The 23,168-nt window shown below is 38.7% G+C and overlaps 1 protein-coding gene across 2 annotated transcripts in view; it reads left to right on the top strand.

Annotated features, from left to right (window-relative positions):
* The window catches only part of LOC149798032 (uncharacterized), a 54,999-nt gene that overhangs the window by 23,361 nt on the left and 8,470 nt on the right, over positions 1 to 23,168 (top strand). For both annotated transcript variants that reach the window (XM_089963122.1, XM_089963123.1), the window contains 4 exons: positions 1,357 to 1,428; positions 2,619 to 2,702; positions 9,992 to 10,181; positions 14,434 to 14,535. In XM_089963122.1, coding sequence (XP_089819248.1) covers positions 1,357 to 1,428; positions 2,619 to 2,702; positions 9,992 to 10,181; positions 14,434 to 14,535 — 448 coding nt within the window. The remainder of the gene's footprint in view (positions 1 to 1,356; positions 1,429 to 2,618; positions 2,703 to 9,991; positions 10,182 to 14,433; positions 14,536 to 23,168) is intronic.

Genomic DNA, 23,168 nt, shown 5'->3' with positions numbered 1-23,168 from the left:
CCAGAAACACATATACATGTGCCACTTATTCACGAACCTCATCAGGTCAAATATTAGTTTCTTGGAATTCAATGTATTGATTGAAATTTCATTGAAACACAAAACCCTTATTATATTTAGGAGCATATACCATATACATTTAAAGTTTCAAATATATTTTGCATTATTTTGTTTATAACTAAATTTCATGAATTGTTCAATGTGCGCTACTAGTGACGAGTTAGTTATTGCAAGCCCACAATGTACCATGCGCTTTATTTAGCCACCATTCGTTATTGTGTCCGTTTTGGGGGTTATGAGCATAAATATAGTTCGGCTTAAAATACAGCACATATATTTGGCGACTTCGGTTCAGTTAAGTTACAACCAGGAATCAAATTATTAATACAAAGGGTTATCAAAACAACTGAAATAAAAAATTTAAAGAAGAATCCATTTTTGAGACAGCGTTAGCACCGTACAAAGGAAGCTAAAACATACCCATGTAATTCACTGTAATGTAACAAAATTTAGTGCCTATGTTCTTATGTCTCATTGTATATATTGGAAATTAATCCCAGTCATTTATTTCATTCACAACTAGCTCTTATTATATGTATGATTCATAAACGATTCCAAGAAGTAATTAACATTTTAACAAATTTCATCATGTAAATTTCTATAGTTAGATTATTTCTAAAGGTTCTTTAATTGTTCTTTGTTTAAAATCAACAGTTATAAATAGCAATAATGTGCAGTCTCCCCCCCACGCCTTCCTTATCCCCTCCATCCACCATGTTACATTTGTAACGTCTGCTTCTATAGGATCATCAAAATGGATTGAAAGCGGCCTACGAGTTCTGTTACTCTTGCGATTCCTAAGTCTTCTCCTTTGCAAATATTATAACAAATTATTCCTAATAAAACGACAAAGGATTATGCAATTTGGTACATACCATAGGTTTGCTTCCTATTGCTTTTTATATTTTCCCCCATATATAAAGATCCAACAATGACTATCTCGAACAGTTGCTTCCATCATTGGTGTATCTGATGTTTCAAACATTTCTGGCTCAAAACCTGTATAAAGAAAACTTCTCAACACTCATTTCCTTTTCGCTTTTGATTTCAGATATTTGAATCAGATGTGTATTTTAACAAATTATATCTGGTATTGCATAAATGAAATGAGGAGAGTACGCTAACCGTTCGTGCAAGAATCAAGCATATTACAAATGTGAGGATGTGGCAGAGCTGCAGTCTGAATAATGCGAATGTATATAAAATGAATTGCGTCACTTTGACATAATTTTTTGTTCCAAAATGTTTTTTCACTTCACCATAACTTTGTTTTTCATCGATGTTTCATTTTCGTAGCCTTAACAGTTACAAAGAAGAAATTCAGTGTCTTCAAAGAAGAATAGAGGAGCTACAAAGACCAAGCTGCAGGTATTTAATTTAACATCACCAAATTTCACATACATTTGACTTCTATTAAACATGGTAACTAAATCCAGTTATACGGTACACAATGAAAATTTCCAGCACTGCACTCAGTTTATTAAGACTAAGGGAACATGTTTTTTGTTTTCATATAAATGAAATATTATTCAAGCAGGCCTGTAGCCTTTATAATTGTCTATTGTATTATGGAATAGGACCCCAGTTCATTTTTCTTGGTTTTCGGAACTGGAGGTAACGAATTAGTATTACAGTATTAGAGGTGAAATGCTCAGATTGCTGTAAGAGGAACTACTGCGAAAGCATTTGCCAAGAATGTTAATTAAGACGACATTCAGAAGATCCCGATATATGTTCTTTATTTCTAAGATCTAGATTACAATATATTCACGTTAAAAGAGTTTGAATGGGTTTACTAAATGGTGTTTCAGTTAGAAATTCACACAATAGTCACAAAGGAAGATTACAGATTAGGTGACATTCAGTTTATACACGTAATTATATTGGCTACACTGTTACATGTTTATTGTTCACTCATCAGTTTCAAAGAGCACTTGGGTGATGGTATCTAATTTGGCATCCTATCTTTTGTACTCTGTTTTTACAATCACTAAAGCCCATTACTTGAACAATTGTAACAGGAGGCGAGACAGAGTCTGCATATCGCGGTTGGGATCGTGTTAGATCTTTGAATTATCTATTGTATTTGTAAATGTTGGAAATATACTACATTGTTTCCGCTTCTCAATGCCAAACTGTCTTTGAGGCAAATTGATTGTTTTGCACAAATTTCATTTCTTGATGTTCGTACTTATGTAATTACATTTAGGAGCTTCTAATCAGGAACTATATCATATTCGTTTTTGGTAAGTTTCCACATTACTGCCGTATCTTTGGTTATCAACCATATTCTGCATAAATAGAAGTTTCCTGTTGGAGATTTGGCAGATTGTGAGTTCAAAGATGTGAATGAAACAGACGGACTTTTAATACAGCAATATATTTAGCATATATTATGTAAGTCGTTAAAGATATTGTGCACGAAACAAAAAAAAAGTAAAATACACTTTTTCATAACATACAATCGAGTCAAACATATTTTGGTACAACAGAGAAATTACCATGTCATAAAAATATACATTGCTCATTAAAGATTGCAACATTTGATCATATTTTAGTACCGGAAGAACGAAAAGTACAAAATATCGTTTGGAACAGGAGAACCAGCAGTTGAAAGAAGAACTTGAAAAGTTGCGTTTTAGGTAAAAAGTAAAGTTTAAGCTGTCGTAATTATTGAAATGATTGCTAAATGAATGTTCGTCTCTAAAGTCATTTGTAAGTTATACTAATCCGGATATAAATGTTAAAAATGAAAACATTAATATGCATTAACATAGTGATATCTCGTTATAGTCGATACTAAGTTTAGTTTTCTCTGGGACCATCTTGTGGTTCCTACAATATCAACATTTGATTAAATATGTCAATAATATTGGTAAAGTAAAAGATCCATTTCTTCAATATTCCGCATTTGTGAACTAACCAGAATCTCCATGCAAACACTATTATATCCGTTTCCACATCAACCGAACTTCATCTAATATAACTGCCAGAGCCAATAACCAGTGAAAACGTCTCGCAAGTCTTTGTGATGTTTCTATAAGTTACAGTGAGATGAAGTGATACAGAATGAAACTATCAAAATGTGTATTTTTTCTTTGGATGTATCTTCTCGGAATTCATGTATAATATTCAAATTAGGGGGAAAATAATAATTTTGTTTTAATTCTATGGAAAAACTTTTTGCTTTATTGCTATGATATGTTAGGACCAAACTGAAGATATGAGATTGCTGTATTTAGCTGTAGACATACATCATTTCAGCGTATCAGTAACCATGGTGTTTGAAGTTTTAGCACCTAAAATACTTCTAAGAACACAGGTTGAGTATCCTTAACTCAGGTTTCTAGGGGTAAAGGAAAGAAAGTACAAAGCCCCCAAACCAGGTCAAATACTAACTCTCAATCCTGTCCAAAATGGAAATCTGGGAGTCAGGAGATTTAATGGTTGGCAAAGAGGAACATAGTGATACTGACAGCGGCCAGAGGGACATGTAATAAATTAAATTCACCTTAATAGGGACCGTTGCAACGAATATATCACTTCAATGATAATGAGATGAATTAAGGGGGGTAGTATCAGTAGTCGTGTCTGAATCGTTTGCCAAAATGAAAACAAAGTTGAAAAGAGACCCGAAGCAAAAAATAACAGAGAGGATGACATTTCTTCAAGAAAAGAGGGAGTCACTACTGCTTGAAAATAATTAAAATGAAAGTAAAATATACAAAAACGGAACATGTGAATTTGTACAAACTCACAACAGAATCAAGTCGAGCAGACGATTCAAAGCTGAATGGAAACGAGAACAAAAAAAATACACCAGAAAAATCTAAATGATACATGCCAGAGACACAAGAAAACATTAAAAAACATAAAAAGCTCAGTTAACGAAGCTACCGGAAAAGACAAAAGCTAAAAGACATAGTTGCCATCTATAAAATTTCCAGACCCCCAGCAGTTGTTCTTCGTCCGTCGAGTCGACGAGGACCACTCTAGTCATCCGAGGGTTGGAGGGACAGGTTCTGTTCTGTGCGCAGGTAGCTGATGAGGCCAATCTTTGTACGGAATGTTCGTTTGCATAAGGGATAAGGGATAAATGGGACATCTCCAGGTGGGTTGATGGCACGTGCTTTTCTAGCTTGCCTCTTCAGCTTTGCATCTGCTGTCCTGCTCGATTCGCAGAATTTGGAGCCTTTGGTCACAGAGGAACGCCAAGTGACTCGATCGCTTGCTGTTTGGTCCCACGAATCAGGGTTTATGTTGAATGTTTTCAATGCAGCTTGCAAATTGTCTTTGAAGCGTTTCTTCTGACCTCCGTGGGATCGGTGTCCTTTCCGTAGCTTGCCACAGAAGAGTCTCTTAGACAGCCGGTGGTCTGGCATGCGTACAACATGTCGCGCCCAGTTTAGCTGAGACTGCATCAGGATGGTGTGGATGCTCTGTAGACCTGTTTAGGCGAGTACCTCAGTGTCTGGATTCTGTTCTGCCACTTGATGTTGAGCATTTTCCTGGGACTTGTGGTGTGAAAGTGGTTCAGCTTCCTAGCGTGGCTTTAGTACGCCGTTCATGTTTCGCATGCGTAAAGTAGTGTGGGGAGCACAATTTCCATGTAGACCTTTAGTTTGGTCTGGATGCTGATGACTCTTTTATTCCAGTCGTTGGAATACAGTCTGCCGAACGTTGAGCTGGTTCTAACAATGTGGAGGTTCACTTTGTTGTCAATAGTGACGCTGTATGACAGTTTGCTGCCAAGATAGGTGAAGCTGTTCACTACATTAAGTTTATGGCTGTTGACGGTGATGTTGGGCTCGACATAGGGCTTTCTAGGGGTCGGCTGATGAAGGGCTTCGGTCTTCTTGGTACTGATGGTGAGACGAAAGCTTGTGCAGGAGCTGGAGAACCTGTCAACACTGAGTTGCAGGTCGGCTTTTGAGCCAGCGCTGAGGGCGCAGTCATCAGCAGATAAGAATTCCCTGATGGTGTCTGTCATAACCTTGGTTTTCTCACTTGCAGACTCCTGGAGTTGAACAGTTTTCCATCTGTACTATACCTGATGCCGATTCCAACATCTTCGTCTCTGAAAGAATTAGTTGACATGGCAGAGAACAATAGAATGAATAGTGTCGGCGCCAGAACACAACCCTGCTTGACGCCATTGGTTATTGGGAATGGTTCAGATGTCTCCTGATTGTCCGGGATTCGTGCCAGCATGCCGTCGTGGAAATGCTGCACTATGGATGTAAACTTTCTTGGACATACGTACTTGCATATTACCTTCCACTAGCCTTCTCTGCTGACAGTATCAAAGACCTTTGTCAAGTCGACTTAGTTGGAGAAGAGGTCGACGTTTTGTTCCTGACATTTCTCTTGTAGCTGCCTAGCAGCAAACACATTGTCGATGGTCCCACGTTCTTTTCAGAATCCATACTGGCTTTCTGGCAGGAGTCCCTGGTTAGGGTGCGTAGTGAGGCGGTTCAGTAGGATTCTGGCGAATATCTTTCCTGCGATTGGGAGCAGGGATATACGCTGGTGGTTGTCGCAGTCCTGGCGGTTCCCTTTGCACTTATACAGGTGGATTATGGAAGCGTCTTAGAATTCGTGGGGGATCGTCTCTTTCTGCCACATCATGAAAAACAGTTGGCGGAGCCCTCCTTTCACGGCTGTGCTCCCTTCATGGTTAACTCCAACTGGGATGGAGTCTCAACCAGGGGCGTTGACACTGGAGAGCGGACATATCGCTTTCTGTGTCTCAAGCAAGCGTTCATGAGCGATTCAGGACGCTGTCAAAGCGTTCAGCCTATCGTTGAAGAATCTTCTCTTTGTCAGTAATTAGTGTGTTCCCGTCTACGCTGAGAAGTGGGGGTGATACAGAGGATGTAGGTCCATACACTTCTTTTGTCTTCCCTGTCTACGTAGCACTGGATCTCATCAGCTTTGTTGCTCATCCAGTCTCACATCTGACGTAGTTTCTGCTGTACAGTTATGCGTATATTGTTGTACGTATCTTTCCTGGAGGTGGACTTGGGGTTGTTGAGGTAGGATTGGTGGAGGCGGTGCTTCTCATCCAGCTACTGCTTGATCTCGTCGCAGTTATCATCAATCCAGTCTTGGTGCTTTCTGGTTGAGGGTCCTAGAATTTCCGAAGCTGTGCTGTAGACCAGCTCTCTGAATTCCGCCCGATCGGACTCCACATTATGATTGTCCAGAGGGGTGGATTTCAGACGTTCTTCGAGATCATCCACGAGAGACTGTTAGGTACTGGTACGTGTCACTTGGTGATGTTTAGTCGTTTGGGAGCATTCTTTCCCTAAGGGTGTTTTTTGGACTTAATGTGGATGTTGACCATGGTGATGATGAGGTGGTGGTCTGTTCAGCAGTCGGCGCCGCACACGAACTTGGTCACACTCACATACGTCCTGTCCCTCTTCATGACAGTGACATAGTTGATGAGATGCCAGTGCATCCATGACGTTCTGTTTCGGGTACGGAGCATAATACTGTATTGGTGATCGGCAGTTCATGCTCGGCGCAAGTCTGGAGCAAAAGGAGACCGTTGCTGTCACAGTGACCCACTCCGTACTTTAATAGCACTCCATCCCAGGCAACGTGATCACAGCCTACTCTTGCATTGAAGTCGCCGAGAATGACGAGCTTATCTGCCATTGGAACGTCAGCAACGACGGAGTGAAGATCCTCACAGAACTGGACCTTCACTTCATCACGGTTTTTCAAGATTGGAGAGTAGTAACTGATGATGATAAGGTGCTTTCTTCCAGACAGGAAGGGAGTTTCATGGTCATGAATCTGTCGTTTACTCCCTTGGGAAGTCCAGCCAATTTGCCAATCTGTGCTGTCTTCACTGCAAAGCTGACACCGACCTCGCAGCGCTATTCCCATCCTTGGCCGCGCAAAAAGAAAGTGTATCCGGAGTCCCTTTCACAGAGTTCGCCTTATCCTGCAAGCCGGGCCTTACTCAAGGCAGCAATGTCCACGTTGTGTCTGGCGAGTTCCTTTCCTATTAGGGCGGTTCTCCACTTCAGTCTTTCCGCGTCGTCTCTGTCCAGTAAGATGCGAACATTCCATGCGTCAAGTGTGAGAGGACCAATCCTCATTTTCTTTGTATTTCGAACACTAGATATAGGTCCCCTCCAGGCGCTGTAAGCTGGCTAGGGAGGTTTAGAGCAGGGAGTGTTTAGGGCACCTTTTGTGTCCCCTTCCTAATGCCAGGGAGATGAGCAGTGTATTCCTGAAGTTAGTAGCTGAGTCGCTCAGGTGGCTGCCGAACTCTACTTCTGCTCCTTGTTAGTGGTGTACGACCCTAATGGCATGAATCCCCTGCGTGCATATTTGCGGCTATGGTTGCCAGTGTACTAACACCTGGTGCTTCGTCCTTGCTTGTCGCCAAAGGACTTTAGTGGGTGATGAAATGGGATGGGTGAATGACAAGAATGACCTGCACGGTGACTTTGTTTAAAGTGAGGAAGAGGTGCGCAGTTCGTCGACCTCACTCGCCCAAAACCATCTATGTCCAGCAGCATGACAATGTCGAGACGACCGGAGACGGAGTTGAATGCTGTGGATGACAACTACGTCCTACGTGTCTCGTCAAGCTCTTAGTGCTCCACGGCTCTTTATCGGGAATCGCCTTTCTGCCCATTGACCATCTATTTGATCTATTTATTTTTTGTCATATTGATTGCATACTTTTTTGTATTTATAAATCTCGTTATTAAGATATCACAAATTTTACAGGTCACACAAATAAAGTTTTATACTAAAAGAAACATGGAACAAGACTTAGAAAAGATGTATAATTAAAAGCACACATTGGATGTGAGGTCTCCATGGGAGAGTGGTTACTGAAAATATCTAACGGCCCTTTCAGGGTAACCCAGATCTCTTCGAAACAAGATAGAATACTAAAACTCATTGCCAATATATATTTTGTATGTCTATATATCTATGTATTGAATGTCTGCGTTTATTTAAACTTATCACAAATTAAAAATATTCTCTTATGACTGTAGGTATAACATGTTTATAAATACTACATATACCTTCCTTGCTTGAGTGTGATTGTATCTGCTTTTTATTACCTTATGTTTGCATTGTACACCCCTCTTGTGTGATAGTATATTTGTATGTGTTAATATAAACATCTAATAATTATTGGATGCTACATACGACGTGTTGGGTAGTATAGTGCAAGGTATCGGATAATACTCAAAACATGGGTGTTGAATACTTTATCAAAAAGTGGGTTCCGCATAGTATTCAAAATAAGTACTGATAGTACTCACAAAGTCGGGTGTTGGATAACATATGAAAAGGTGGTGTGCTAGACAGTAATTATCAGGTGCTGGATAGTATATTAAAACGAGTACTGGAGATTACTGATAAAATGTGTGTTGGACATAAGAATTGGGTGTTGAAAAGTATATTAAAAAGTGGGCGTTGGATAGTATATCAGAAAGAGGGTGTTAGATAGTACTCAAAATGTGGGTTTTGGAGAGTAATGAAAAAGTAGGGTGTTGGATAGTAGGGCGTATGCAGGATAGTATAAAAGCCGGATGATACATAGTATGGCATATGTGTGGAATATTATATACAACAATTGTAATATTATATTTTCCTATACAAAGCCAGACATTTTGAAGATGGAAACGGCCAAGGACACTCCACAAGTTAACATTATCATTCCCGTCAGAGGTCAGAGTGCCGCTCGATTATAAATTTAAGTTAGACACCAGAGTACCGTACTGTAATAAATTCCCGCTTGGAGCCATACTGCCGTTCCATGTTAAATAAATTCCCGTTAGGAGCCAGAGTACCGTTTCTATTTAAAATTCTCTTAGGGTGCCAGAATGCTGCTTTTGGCGACAGATAGGCGTCGTATATTACTTAATATAGTAAGGTTCAACTTGTGTACACAGTTTGCAACCTTCTGATCTTTCGGACTTACTGGATCTTTTGGAAATCATTGTTAGCAGCATTAAGCGACACGATCAAAGTTGCACATGTAGGTGACCTAAATAAACGTTACGGTATTAAGGAAGTATTTCAGGATAATGTGACTGGGCGGGACATCATGCTACATGTCTGCGGCATGATGCCCCAGTGCTAGACATCACTTTAAACTGCCACACTGCAGACATCGTAGCGATATGACGGAAAAATTGTTAAAGCTACGTTAAAAATCCAAATCACACACACACATACTTTTATAAATACAATAGCTTCTGGGTAGTAGGACTGTGTGGTCCGGAGTTGAGATGTACATGTCTTATGAACAAACAGCTATTTGACTTTACCATCCTTTACAGTGTTGGAAATTATATGTCATGATTCTGCATTAAACGAAACGAAATATCCTATAATGCTGTATCTTAATTTATGATTTGATTTTTGCAAGATTGATTTTGTCTTGTTAATACACTTTGCAATCACTGTTTAATACTGTAGTAAGAATACAATTGGAGATAACAATAATTGCACTTTTTATTTGAATGCACAGGGAATGTTAAAATATGTTGTATTTGATGTTCATTTCCAGTAGGTTTTTCATGTCAATAAAAATATGTAAAGCATACTTGAATATTTCAACGCAGGCATTTATATTTCAAAAGTTTGATTCTATCAATATATTTAAGTTTAAGAAACCCTGATACTTTTAAGAACTGAAACCTTTGTCAGATAAATTGACGGTTCATACTGGAGTTCACTTTTTCATGTCAGTTTCGTTTTATATTTCATTCATATGTAACTATCAATTTCATACGTCCGCATTATTATCCTCTGGAATATTGGTGTCGATTACATTCATATATTCTTTTCTTGGCAGATGAAGTGTAATTAAATACTTCAGACATGTAGCGAAATTCTTGTAATCAACTTATATTTCGTTACTGAACTTTAACATTCATATTTGCAGATTTAGCGAAGTAGCAGGATCCCTTATGTTGGACAGAAACCCCACAATAGCTGACTTAAGCGATGCAACAAGACCAACAAAGCTTGCAGAGATCTTCTCTGAATTATACGATAACCAATGGACAGATGCTTTGCAAGAACTGGAGGGTTCAGAAAAGGATGCTACCCAGGAGCTTCTTAATATTTTGATTGTATGTATAAATGTGTATGTCTACGCAAGAAAATAATAAAGCATATTTATTTTCATAGCTTACTAAAAATATACTCGACGAATATGCATATGTTGCTAATGAGTTTAGTTGCCGTTCATATGGCTTATATAATATGCGAATAATATTTTAGCAGCGTGAATAAGTCTTATAAAAATTCAGAGTTTACATAAAGAATTTCAGAGGTAAACATAATGCATCAGAAACATCATACGCATTAATTTAAAATATTTAAGTTTAAAACAAACGAGTTATAAACAAATAATTTGTTCAAATTTAGTATTTTTCGATGCTAAGAACGCACAATATTTTGCATATTTATCTAGAAATCTGTAACGCGTTAGAAATGTTTTCTTTAAATCTGTTATAACTACATTATAACACATCAGAAAATATAAGCATTAACAAGGTTTTGTATTAGTATAGTAAACGACGGCAGATAATCGTCTTATGTTCAGTGTACATGCATATTTGTATAGCAACTTGAGATACTTTCCGGCTTAATTTAGTTTTATGATCTATTTAAAAATATAATAACTTTCACAAAATTATAATACGAACACTATTTTTGTAATCACTAACATTACATTGAAGGTAAATAATAAAGTTTTCACCACAACTGAAAAAAGACAAGCTGATTAGAGCAGTTTACCTTAATTATCACACAAAACGTCACCAAAATTGCTTTTTATATTTTATTTATCTACGTACCCTTAGCGACATGGTTTAAAGTAACGTTTAGGGTAGAGAGCTTTCCTATATGGAAACCATTGCAGCCATATAAACAGATACTGATATGAGCTTATCCCCTGTCACCTCCACTGCTTGCGAAAATTGTAAAATATTAGCGATTAGCCATAGGCGAAACATGAATATGTTCTGGTTAGATAAGCAGTTTCTACTGAGACCTCACAGGCACTTCATGACAAACACACAGCATCCTACAAAGTACAATTACAGTATTGCAATAAACTGGACAAGATCATAAGTTAATTACTTCTTTTGAAACTTACAGACAGTGATGCCAAGTTTGTCTTCATTATCTTTGCTCTCGAGGGCCATTCGAATCTATAAGCATTTAGTGATGTTAGCTCCACGGGGGCTTATTAAGATAGATTGCAAGACAACATGAATATTGTGCTTGATGCTCTAGACTGTGTCCTGGAGGTGCTTCGATCAGGAACAGGTTTCGTTTTGATCTCTCATTTGGCTACTTGGCCTGTGTTTCTGTAACGGCGTTGGGAAGAGCAAAGTGTAATCGACGTTTATTGAAGCAAGTTGGATGAAATAGATAGCCACCTTTAGGTCTGTTGCAACATTTAATATACTTCTATTCATTATTGTACATGTATTGCCAGCACTGATAGATCTGTGTAAATGTATTCGCACAGTAACTGACCTTGGTACTTTAGTGTATGTAATCCTGATAGTTACATCATGGGCTAACCGTTTATTGTGTTCGTTATGGTATTACTAACCAGGCTAACATAAATAATGTAACTATAGTTTCCTGACTGACATTTAATTAGGTAACACTTAATATATAAATTGTATTAATTGCAGAGCATACAATTTTAACAATGCCTAATGTTTTACAAAGTTTGAAGTCTGCCCTTTTAATATAAAGATAGCTTTGACATTTCGAAATCAACCAGCTTTGAAATACACCATTCAAACTTGGTTTACATTTCTAACCATCATGATTTTTTACAGCGTCAAGGGTAGGTAGTATTGGCTATTTTCGCACATGACCAGGACCAAGCGTTTGGTTCGCCCAGTCAGGGTGGAAACTTACAGCTCTTGTCAAAGTGCCAAAACCCACCCTTGGACCAAGGGTGTCTGTTCCCACACAGAATAAGTGAATATCAAACATGGTAAGGTTCACGTTAAAAATGGGTTTAGTAGAAACAACGATGGCGACATCCTGGCCGCAGTTTTGTTTCAGTACATAGACAACGATTTGAAATGTTTGGCCTCCCACATCCGCCATCTCACTACTGTAGAACCATGTGTAAACCTCAATCACATTTTGTACGTCGGGCGACCGCAAAAGGTCACGCAATCGGCCATCCAATGATCAAAGTGATATTTATTCCATGTCAGATCATTGCCAAACCACAGCTAAAGACTTGATTTATCCGAAAACATGATTGGAAGGCGAATCATGATTCGAGAATGATGAATGCTACGGGGACCAATTTGCTGAATAGGTACCAAACTAGGTATCATAAGTTAAGCAATATTCATTAATAAATTATTCTGGCAAGTGAAAGTGGATAAATTCCTATAAAAATAGAATTACATGAGAATCATGGTATAACATTATGCCTATTGTTTCGTACAAGGCAGTTTTATTTATGGATCATTCGGATTTCTCGCTTTGTATTTCTTATGCACAGAAATTCCTTGTCCCACTTTTGCAAATGTTCTGTTGATGAACTTATAGTACACACTTTTATACTTTTGTCATGTGGTGTTCTAATACCAGTGAAATCGAACCCATATGCGACATTGAATGACTCGATGGCTTTGCTACAATGCGAACATTAACAATAACAATATACATTAACTCTACAAATTGACTTATCCGACTTTTAATTGTTTACCAATAAAAAAAGCAAAGGTACTCAGAACAATTCTAATTTGAATATCAACCTATCACCCGAAAAGCAAATGATTTACGTTTGTTTATTCTTATTTTACATTTTGAATAGCCTTGCCAAACTAAGCAAAATGGTTGATTAAATGGTTGGTTGTAACGTTTTTTTCGACAAACTATTGGATATAACATGCTGATAAAATGTGAATCAAGTACCTTTCCCAATGATGCACAAAGGCGTTTGACTTGACTTGGCATGCGCAGGTAGCACATCCGCGATCCTTGAATCACGTGGCCATGCATCTATCAAGTGAGTTACAACAGGTCCCAAACCAAGGAATATTATATAAAATGTATATTAAGATATGAAATTTATTAAAGTATATGAAATGTATATGAATCCTACAATAGTATCAGTTGCCGATAAATGTGCATTCTTAAATGAATATACGATATTCGCCATTTAGTAAAAAAAGAAACCCACCAAAACAGTTGATAATTGAAATAGAGATTGAAGACATCGTACTATTTACAAGTTTAATACGCCAGAGCATCTGCTATATTCTCAGTCCTTGGTTAATACTTGGTTAACGAGAACTTTTATAACTACTAAATTGCTGTTACAAATAATTCATTGTCGCATGAATTTCTAACCCTGCTATTATTTCGGTTTTTGAACCATTTTGCTTGGTTAGGTAGTTTTTAACGGCACGTTGGTCACGTTATTTGCGATATCATGCCAAGGAAATAGGAGCTATATATTTTTCTTACGATCACACGGAGGCCACCGACCTATGGCAGCCTAAGCGGGCATATAACCATCTACCTTTGGATTACACACTGTCTTGGACATAAATTCAGTACCTTGTATACCAGTCCAATTATAAGCTGTGTAAAGAATATATATATATATATATATATATATATATATATATATATATATATATATATATATATATATATATATATATATATATATATATATATACATTAATGCTGTGCACTCGAGTTCAGACTTTTTACAATATGTTTCTTAAAATTATTAGCAATCTCTCTGGTTTATGATATATCCCATTATGTCTACATATTGCACTTTGTTATAAATATTATGAATTTAAAATGCTCTCAAACGATCAGAAATTTATTGAGATTTCCCTTGAGGTGGACAAAAATACAAGCAGTTTTGAATCCGTATCATCACACCCACAGGCAAAGCCGGAATTACACGTTCTTCATTGATAATACCGTAATATTCATGCGAATATCAGATGATTAAAATGTAATCCGGTTTGTTATTTACGAAGTTAGTGCTAAACAGATTGAAATTTTATGCAGTTTCTTTTGTTTTATTTGTTTCTTTGTGTGTGTGATAGTTATTAGATCACATCTTGTTGTCAGCATTAGAAAAATACCTAGACATAACATAACATAGCATACGTATGAAAGGGAGTGTTTATTCGTAATTTATTTATTGGATTGTTTCTATTGGCCGTTAAGGAGTTGATTGCATGCGTGTATGACTTTTCCAGCTATATCTCACTTCTTTGTTTTAATATTTTAAGATAATTTGCGTTGCTTTATCATATGAAATATCATTCGTCAGCATGTTTTAGAATAAAATATGGTCTTTTACAGATGATTCATAGATTGTGTCAGAGATTGGCAAAAGAATACGTGCAACGACTTGAGAAAATGACAATGACAATATCCAAAAAAGGAAAAACCATCTTTAAAGAGGTAAGTCAAAATGTATAGTTTTATGTCATTTGGGTCAGCAGTGAAAGCAAGATTTCAAATAATCTCCGTGCACCAGGATATGTTTTAGCACAATAGCACCATAAGTATTCAAATTTATCACAATCCCCAGTGCACCCCACCGCCACTTCGAAGGGGTCGATCTCATTAAGGCTATGTCCTTCATTAATTGGTGATCTAACTCGCAACCAACGGAGTTCTGATTACGTATATACTAGTGGTAACAATGTTTTTGTTTTGCTGAAAAACATTCATTTAACTGATGAATGAAAGCAGCAGAGGTTCTGACCTTGTATATATTAGTTCAAGGTATGTCTATGCCCGGTGTAGACTGCGGAGATCGGTATCTTCGCATAAAATCGGACAGCTGAAACGAAAATATTAACAGTCTTATCAGTAGAAAACAACTTAGTGCTGCAGACATAAAGGCTATATCACTAAAGGTGACATGTTGGTGTTAGGCCTCTAATCAGAAGGTTTTTGTTTCAAGTCGATATTGATGTCGTGTTAGTTTAGTGGTTTATATCAGCCGGATGGCTACAACATAGCTTTTTATGAATTTGCGTAATACTTTGCATAATCCCCTCGCCAACTCCCACTATTCCGTAGGTAATTAATTTGGTTCTTGCCTCTTAGTTAACTATAAGCACAACTGAGGCCATGCATTAGTAAGAATTTTTTCTTTGAGCGCCACTTAATTCCATGCTAGCTCCATATAACTTACACTCCTCCTCGGAAATGGCATTATCAGCCATCGCCTTGTACATGTGGTCCGAGAGGACTTTTATGGTAAGGCTATAAATAAAATGTGCAACGGAAGCTAGATCAGAGCCGAGATCGGTGATCTTAAGGACAACTGCAATAGAATTAGCAATAATGGTCGACAGGACTCCAATTCCCGCCACATCGCGCTTACTATACTCCGGTACTCTGCACAAAAAGCATTTTCTACTCCCCAAAGTGTTTGAGGGAAAGCTTTGTGGATAATGATATATTACAACTGTTCTATGAGCTGTGAAATATGAAGGTTTCATTGCTCGGGTTGTGGGGTTATGGGACTCCTCCGTGGGCACGCACCTTTAATCTATCGCCCAGGTTACTGTCAAGAACGCGATAATGTCGACGAAAATGGCAGCTTTCTTTATATCTTTAGATCCGGTAACGGCACGCATTTTAGATTTGGTAATGTCACTGTCTTGAACACGCTAGTCAAGAGTTACAAGCATCTCGCTTTCGTTTCGCTTTTTTCGTGACTGGTTGTTGTCTGGCTGGACAGTGCTATGCGAAAGAAAATATATTGTTTAAAGCGCAGGGTCTTGTTTAGGTGGACCAGGTGATAGATTGCGCTAAATATCCCGAAATAAATATTATCGCATTTTCGAGACCCTATTTCTAAACACCACGTCGGCATAATAACAGCTGTCACGCTTGCTTTCCCCTCCACTCACGACTTTGTTCAGGGTCTTTTTGGTGGTTCCAGTGCTCATTATTTATCAGATTTGTAACTTCGTTCCATTCACGTTTGAACTGGTAAGGGACACCCCGACACCCCAAGTTGGCGCAATTACTCTTCCACCGGTGGCTTGTATTTCTTGTCGATAGCAACTTGTTTTGCGAGCTGTACCAAAAAACTCCATCGTCGCGTCTGGCAGGAGGCAGAAATTATTTTAGTTCATGGTTTATGTCCGGTTGCTACCTCATAGTTTTGATTTACGTCTCATGAGTAGTAATTGCAAAAGCCATAGATAGTTAGAGTGCTTGGGAATTACGTCGGCTGTGTATTGACATTGAAACCATTGCACACCCCATGGTGTCTCCAGCGGCAAATATAGAGGCAAAGCTAATAAAAAGGTTTTGTGTGTAGCCAGAACGGGATTACTGCCACTGTGTGCCTCTAAGACTCCATTTACACGGACTAAAACGCTGCCCCCGTTCCGTCACCGCGAATGCTGTGGAGTTTAATGAAGTAAAGCCGGTGCCTTTGACGGATATAGTGTGGTTCTCGTTGATGATTGATGAAGTCCGTTAATATTTATAAAGTCTTGTCCTGAATCTCAACATTACAAACTGGACACTTTTAACCACGTCGTTTCATCTGCCGGAAACCTACAATTGTAGGTCGAGAAGGCAGGAGAACGTCCGAAATATTGATGATGCTAGGGCGTACGGTTTGTTCGCAGCATCGGTTGATGTCTTTGAAACCTTTTTAGTAAGAAATTTCAGGGTGACATCAGCGTGAGGGAAAATTAGTTCATGTAATTATTTAAATAAAATTTTGCTTATCACCAGCGCACATTTCTTCGTGTTATTAACCTTTGAGGTTCTCGATGGGTCAATGAGACCGTAATGTTGCAGGCATATACGATGGCTGGATTCGTCAATAGAGCAGGAACGTCCACACCTTCGTTTTTAAGATCCCCTATTGCACAACCGAAGAACGGCCAGATTACCTGGATCTGCCTGAATTCCGCTGTTGCTAAAGGATACAATATCGGCGTTGATGACACATTTGGTGAGGTCGCAATGTGGGGCACTGGCGCCTAAAATATCAGAGCACTCAAAGTTGTCTAATGATGTGATCAAGTGGATATAGTTTATGTCCAACATTCGCGAGGCGGGCCTGAAACACCAGACTAGCAACAGACTGCTCAACATAGTCGACATGTTCAAGGTTGAATTATTAGATTGGTCAGAGAACGGTGAATTCCTTCTGGCTTATATGGGCACCTGAATCCACATTTTGGCTGTGGCCTATGAAGCTTAATTTTGATTGCTCATCTAGATCATCGTATTCCACATGGCTGTCCTCTTGAAGGGGCACTCGAGGGTAAGATTCATGCATGGTTATGTTCGCGTGATATGAGAAAAAAGTCAAGGGGGTAGAAAGCATTGACCTATATCAGCAAGGAAATCTGAATTTGTTATTATCATGCTACTTACCATGTAAGAAATAAGCATGAACTTTAAAAGTTGAATCTGTTGTACGATGAAACAAAACAAAATATAATTTTTAAAAAATGTTAATCTGCTGCATCAAGAATGATAGAAAAATATCATTTTATTAAAATTACATTTGTGTCCGATGAAATCCTAACATGATTTTATTTGAAAATGTGCATTTGTTTTACCATGAGTCCCCCTGCGGGTCCGGGGTTGTAGAATTGGCCCGACGTGCCTCACTACGTGTCGTAAAAGGCGACTAAGTAGAGGCAACCTGTTTGCCGTGGGTTGCGTCCCGTGTCGGTGGAGGAAAGGATCCTGGTAGTTGAGCAGAGGCTTTCCGATGCAATACACTACTTTGGCCTCTACTTCTTTTAGACGGGTGGTCGGGATGGACCCGGTCTCGACAAATCGGCTGGTCACGCCGAGCCCTAGAAAGTCTTTATTTACTCTCTCACCTACCTTATCTTTCTCCTTGTATCTCTCTTGATACCATCGCTGCCCCTACAGACTTTTCCTTTATCTTTGCCTTTGCTAAGTCTTAGAAGACTTCCTAGAAGGCGGTGGCTGAACGGGTCAATCGGGAGGTAATTTTACCGACCCTAGAAATTGGCGACTTCATGGTCAATCAAAGTTAATTTTATCAACTGAGTATGGCATCTGTGTATCCCTGGCACTTGAAAAGTGTCCCCTTGTTGGGCTCCTTGGTGGTCGGGGAGCACGGGTACTGAATTTTAATTTAGCCAAAATGGATATTTCCAAAATAAATCAAAACAAACGTACGAAAACTTTATCTGACTCGGATGACGAACCATGTAATGTGGACTCATTTCCACGCTTCATGGTGATACAGTCTAAAGATGCCACAAAATCCCTTGCTTGACTCTCTCCGTTTGTGATAGAGAAAACTATAACAGAATTGATTGGTACGCCAAAGAGCGTAAAAAAGATAAAATCGGGTTGCCTTCTTGTTGAGTGTGAGCGACGAGGTCAGACAGACAATATCAAGAAAATAAATGCTCTCTTCGATATTCCAGTGACCTCATTCGCTCACACCACACTCAATACATCCAAAGGTGTAATTCGTTGTCGCGACTTGGCTGGAGTCAGCGACTCAGATATCTTTGAAGGAATGAAAAATGAAGGTGTCACTGCAGTACGCAGAATACGTATTAAACGTAATAACAACCTACAGGACACCAACACCATTGTTCTCACCTTCAACAAGCCAACAGTACCCAAAGTGATCAAAGTTGGCTTTTTGCAATTGAAGGTTGAGATATACATTCCAAACCCCCTTTGATGTTGTAAAAAATACGGTCATCACGAAGACCGCTGCTCAAAAAGCCAAATATGTGGCCGATGCGGAGACCATTCTCATCAGGAATCTGATTGTAGAGCAATTCCGCATTGTGTCAACTGTGGGAAAGAGCACCACGCAAATTCCAAGGATTGCAATACCTGGAAACAGGAGAAGGAAATTCAGAGGGTAAAATACACAAATAATATTACCTGTCCAGAAGACAGAAAACTTGTACAGGTGAAAACAGCCCATCCTTCTCCACTGTAGTGAAGAGCAATCCTAAAACAACGAAGGACGCTCAAACACAAACAGACGCAACCGATTCAACACGAAGCTCAAACACCCCTCATTACCAATCACAGAAAAACACGGCATCTACACAACTACTTTCAGCAATACCCAACAACTGAAATCACCAAAAAACAAAAACAAATCTCATGGAAACAGGCAACAAAAGGGATCAGATGACCCCATCAAACTTTATAACAGGTTAGGAGACATCGAGAGCATGGATGCAGAAGAAACTGCTCCATGCGCCCAAGGGAACTCCAGACCTACAAACAAAAAAGTCACCCCCGTACTTCCTCCAGAGAAATAACCAAACAAATTCCCTCTGCGAAAGGTCTAACCTAGCTCCACAATCTTTAATTTAAATTTATAATGAAAAACACTATCATACAATGGAATTGTCGAGGACTTAAAGCAAATTACAATGATATTTTCCTGCTTTTAAACGAACATGATCCTGCGGTACTATTCCTTCAAGAAACATTCTTGAAAGATACGGACAATATCACATTTAAAAACCACTCCTTGTTTAACACCTGCTGTCCAAATGTTGATAGGGCATCAGGAGGAGTTTCTGTTATTGTGAACAACAGAGCCCCTCATAGCTTCATTCATTTAAACACCAATTTACAAGCCATTGCTGTAAGCGTCACTCTACATCGAGTGATTACATTTTGCTCTATTTACTTACCACCAAACACTATGATTACATTTTGCTCTATTTACTTACCACCAAACACTAACCTAGTACCAAACGAACTCGACAATCTTGTTCAACAGCTTCCCGCACCCTTTGTTTTACTCGGGGATTTTAATGCCCATAACATTTTATGGGGATCAAATCATATAAGTGACAGAGGTCAGAAAGTTGACGACTTTATTTTTTAGACACGATCTGTGTCTATATAACTCCAAAAATACCGACATATTTACACCCAGGCACGGGTACATACACATGCATCGATTTGACAATTTGTTCTCCTTCGCTGCTTTTGGACTATGAATGGAAGGTCGCTGATGACCTTCACAGCAGGATCACTTCCCAATCTTCCTTGTAAATCATAACTCTACAATTGATGAAGTAATTCCACAATGGAATTTAAAGAAGGCCGTCTGGGCTAAGTTTGAAACACTCTGTAAAACTAGGCTGAATGAGGATACAGTTTTCAATGTTAACGACCCCATTCAGTATTTTACATCTATTTTAACCGACATTGCAGAAGAATCTATCCCCAAGTCCTCAACACACTGTAAAAGAGCCCTAAAACCTTGGATCACTAAGGAATGTAAGGAAGCCATACGGCAACGCCGAGAAGCCTTGAAAAAATGTAACAATCATCCGACGCCCGAGAATATAAGTAAATATTGTATTGTCCGGGCCAAAGCTCGCCGCACAATCAAAGAAAGTAAACGAGCATCATGGATCAAATATGCTTCCTCTTTAAACTCTCGTTCCTCAATTAAGAAAGTTTGGGACACGATCTGCAAAATAAACGGAAGAGAAAACACAACTCTTTCCGACATCTGAAACTGAACAATAACATTTTTAGCTCAAAACGTGACATAGCAAATGTTCTTGCTGATACATTCTCTAAAAATTCCTCATCTTCTAATTATTCCGAAGCCTTCCAAAAATTGAAAACTCTAAAAGAAAAGTCACTTTTAAAATTCACATCCAACAACTCGGAAAGCTACAACCAACTGTTTTCACTATCAGAACTTATGGAGGCTTTAGATAAGGCCCATTATACTTCCGCTGGGCCTGACAAAATACATTACCCGTTTTTAAAACATCTTCCAGAATCCTCTTTAACATCTCTTTTGAAACTCTTCAATGATTTATGGATTACTGGTAATCTACCTAAAATATGGAAAGAAGCAACAGTAATACCAGTTCCCAAACCCGGTAAAGATAGCGAAGATCCTACCAACTATCGACCTATTGCACTCACAAGCTGCATGTGCAAAACAATGGAACGAATGATCAATTCTCGGCTTGTATGGTACCTGGAAACTAACAATTTGATATCTCCTTTCCAACGTGGCTTTCTTTATGGACGGAGCACCAACGATTATCTGGTTAGACTAGAAACATTCATTCTCGATGCATTTATGAAGAAAGAACATTTAGTAGCGGTTTTCTTTGATTTAGAAAAGGTCTATGACACAACATGGAAGTACGGGATACTAAATGACCTGCACGATCTAGGTCTAAAAGGCCGTCTGCCCTCTTTCATATCCAACTTCCACTCAGACAGAAAATTCAAGGCACGAGTGGGCTCCACTCTGTCAGATTTGCACGAGCAAGAGATGGGTGTGCCCCAGGGCAGTATTTTATCTGTGACTCTTTTCAATATCAAAATTAATAACATCACCAAGTGTTTGACTCCTGGTGTGGATTGCTCACTATATGTTGATGATTTTCTCATATGTTATCGGTCAAAGCACATGCATACAATCGAAAGACAACTACAGCAAAATATAAACAAGATTCAAAATTGGGCTATTACTAACGGCTTCAAATTCTCGAAATCAAGAACGGTATGCATGCATGTCTGTCAATTACGACGACACCACGATGAACCTAAACTCACGCTGGACGGAACACCTATTCCAGTTGTTGAGGAAACAAAAATTTTGGGTATTATCTTTGACAGAAAACTGACTTTTATTCCACACCTAAAGAACTTGAAAGCTAAATGCTTAAAAGCACTTGATCTACTTAAAGTAGTAGCGCACACTGACTGGGGTGCTGATAGAAAAGTCATCCTGAATTTATATAGAACGTTTATTCGCTCTAAACTGGACTATGGTTGCGTTGTGTATGGTTCAACCCGAAAGTCATATCTTAAAATGCTTGATCCAATTCATCATCAGGGAATAAGACTGGCTCTGGGAGCATTTAAAACATCCCCGTGTGAAAGCCTGCTAGTTGAAGCAAACGAACCACATCGTATAAAAATGCTTTCCGCACAGTATGCTCTCAAATTAAAATCCAACCCTCAGAATCCTGCTTTTTCTGCTGTTTTTCAACCCAAATACAAAACCTTATACGAAAATAAACCAAACGCCATACCTTCCTTTGGCATTAGAATATCATCCAGCCTTGACAGTACAAAAATTGATCTTTCTAAAATTCAGAAAACATCCATCTCCGAAACACCACCCTGGCTAATTAAACAACCAAAAGTACTTTTTACGCTACACGGTGGAAAAAAGACGAGACAAACCCTTCCGTCTTCCACAACTTTTATCAAGAACTTCTCACCGCATATAAAAACTATACAAGAATTTATACCGACGGCTCAAAGGATGAGGAAAAGGCTGCTGCAGACTTCGTTTGTGGAAATCACACAACGCAAGTTCGCTTACCAAGTGGGGCATCACTTTTTTCAGCCGAAATCAGAGCAATAGACCTTGCTGTGCAACATATAACAAGCAAACATATTTTGAACAGTATCATCTTCTCCTACTCACTATCAGTACTTCAGTCACTACAAAATAGAAAACTGGAGAATCCATTATTAAAAAACATACTTGTCAAAAATACCGAGATGAGTATCTCCCACGATATAATATACTGTTGGTTATCTAGCCATATTGATATTAAAGGTAACGAAAAAGCTGATCGCGCTGCTAAAATGGCCCTTACTCTAGAACCATCTGATTTTAAAATACCGTATACTGATTTTAAACCTTGTATCAGAAAGTCCTTACGTCAGAAGTGGCAGGCATCATGGAATGATGCCGTGAATAACAAACTTCATGCAATCAAACCAACTCTAGGAGAATGGACTCCTTCCAACAGAACCATGTGTAGGGAGGAGGTAGTCATTGCAAGAATCCGAATTGGTCATACTTATATCACCCATTCCTACATACTAAAAGGTGAAGAACCACCAGAGTGCATTTCTTGCAATGAACCATTCACCGTTAAGCACTTTATGATAGAGTGTTTTGACCTGCTACCTACGCGCGATCGTTATTACATAGTGCATGACACGAAAGAACTTTTTGATACTATAAACATCACTCGTATTATAGAGTTCCTGAAAGCAGTAAATATTTACTCTAAACACTAGCT

The sequence above is a fragment of the Sinohyriopsis cumingii genome, chromosome 6, assembly GCF_028554795.1.
Source record: "Sinohyriopsis cumingii isolate HCF-2022 chromosome 6, ASM2855479v2, whole genome shotgun sequence".
Lineage (NCBI taxonomy): Eukaryota > Metazoa > Mollusca > Bivalvia > Unionida > Unionidae > Sinohyriopsis > Sinohyriopsis cumingii.
Note: the sequence above shows the minus strand (reverse complement) of the source record. Positions and strands in the feature narration are given on the sequence as shown.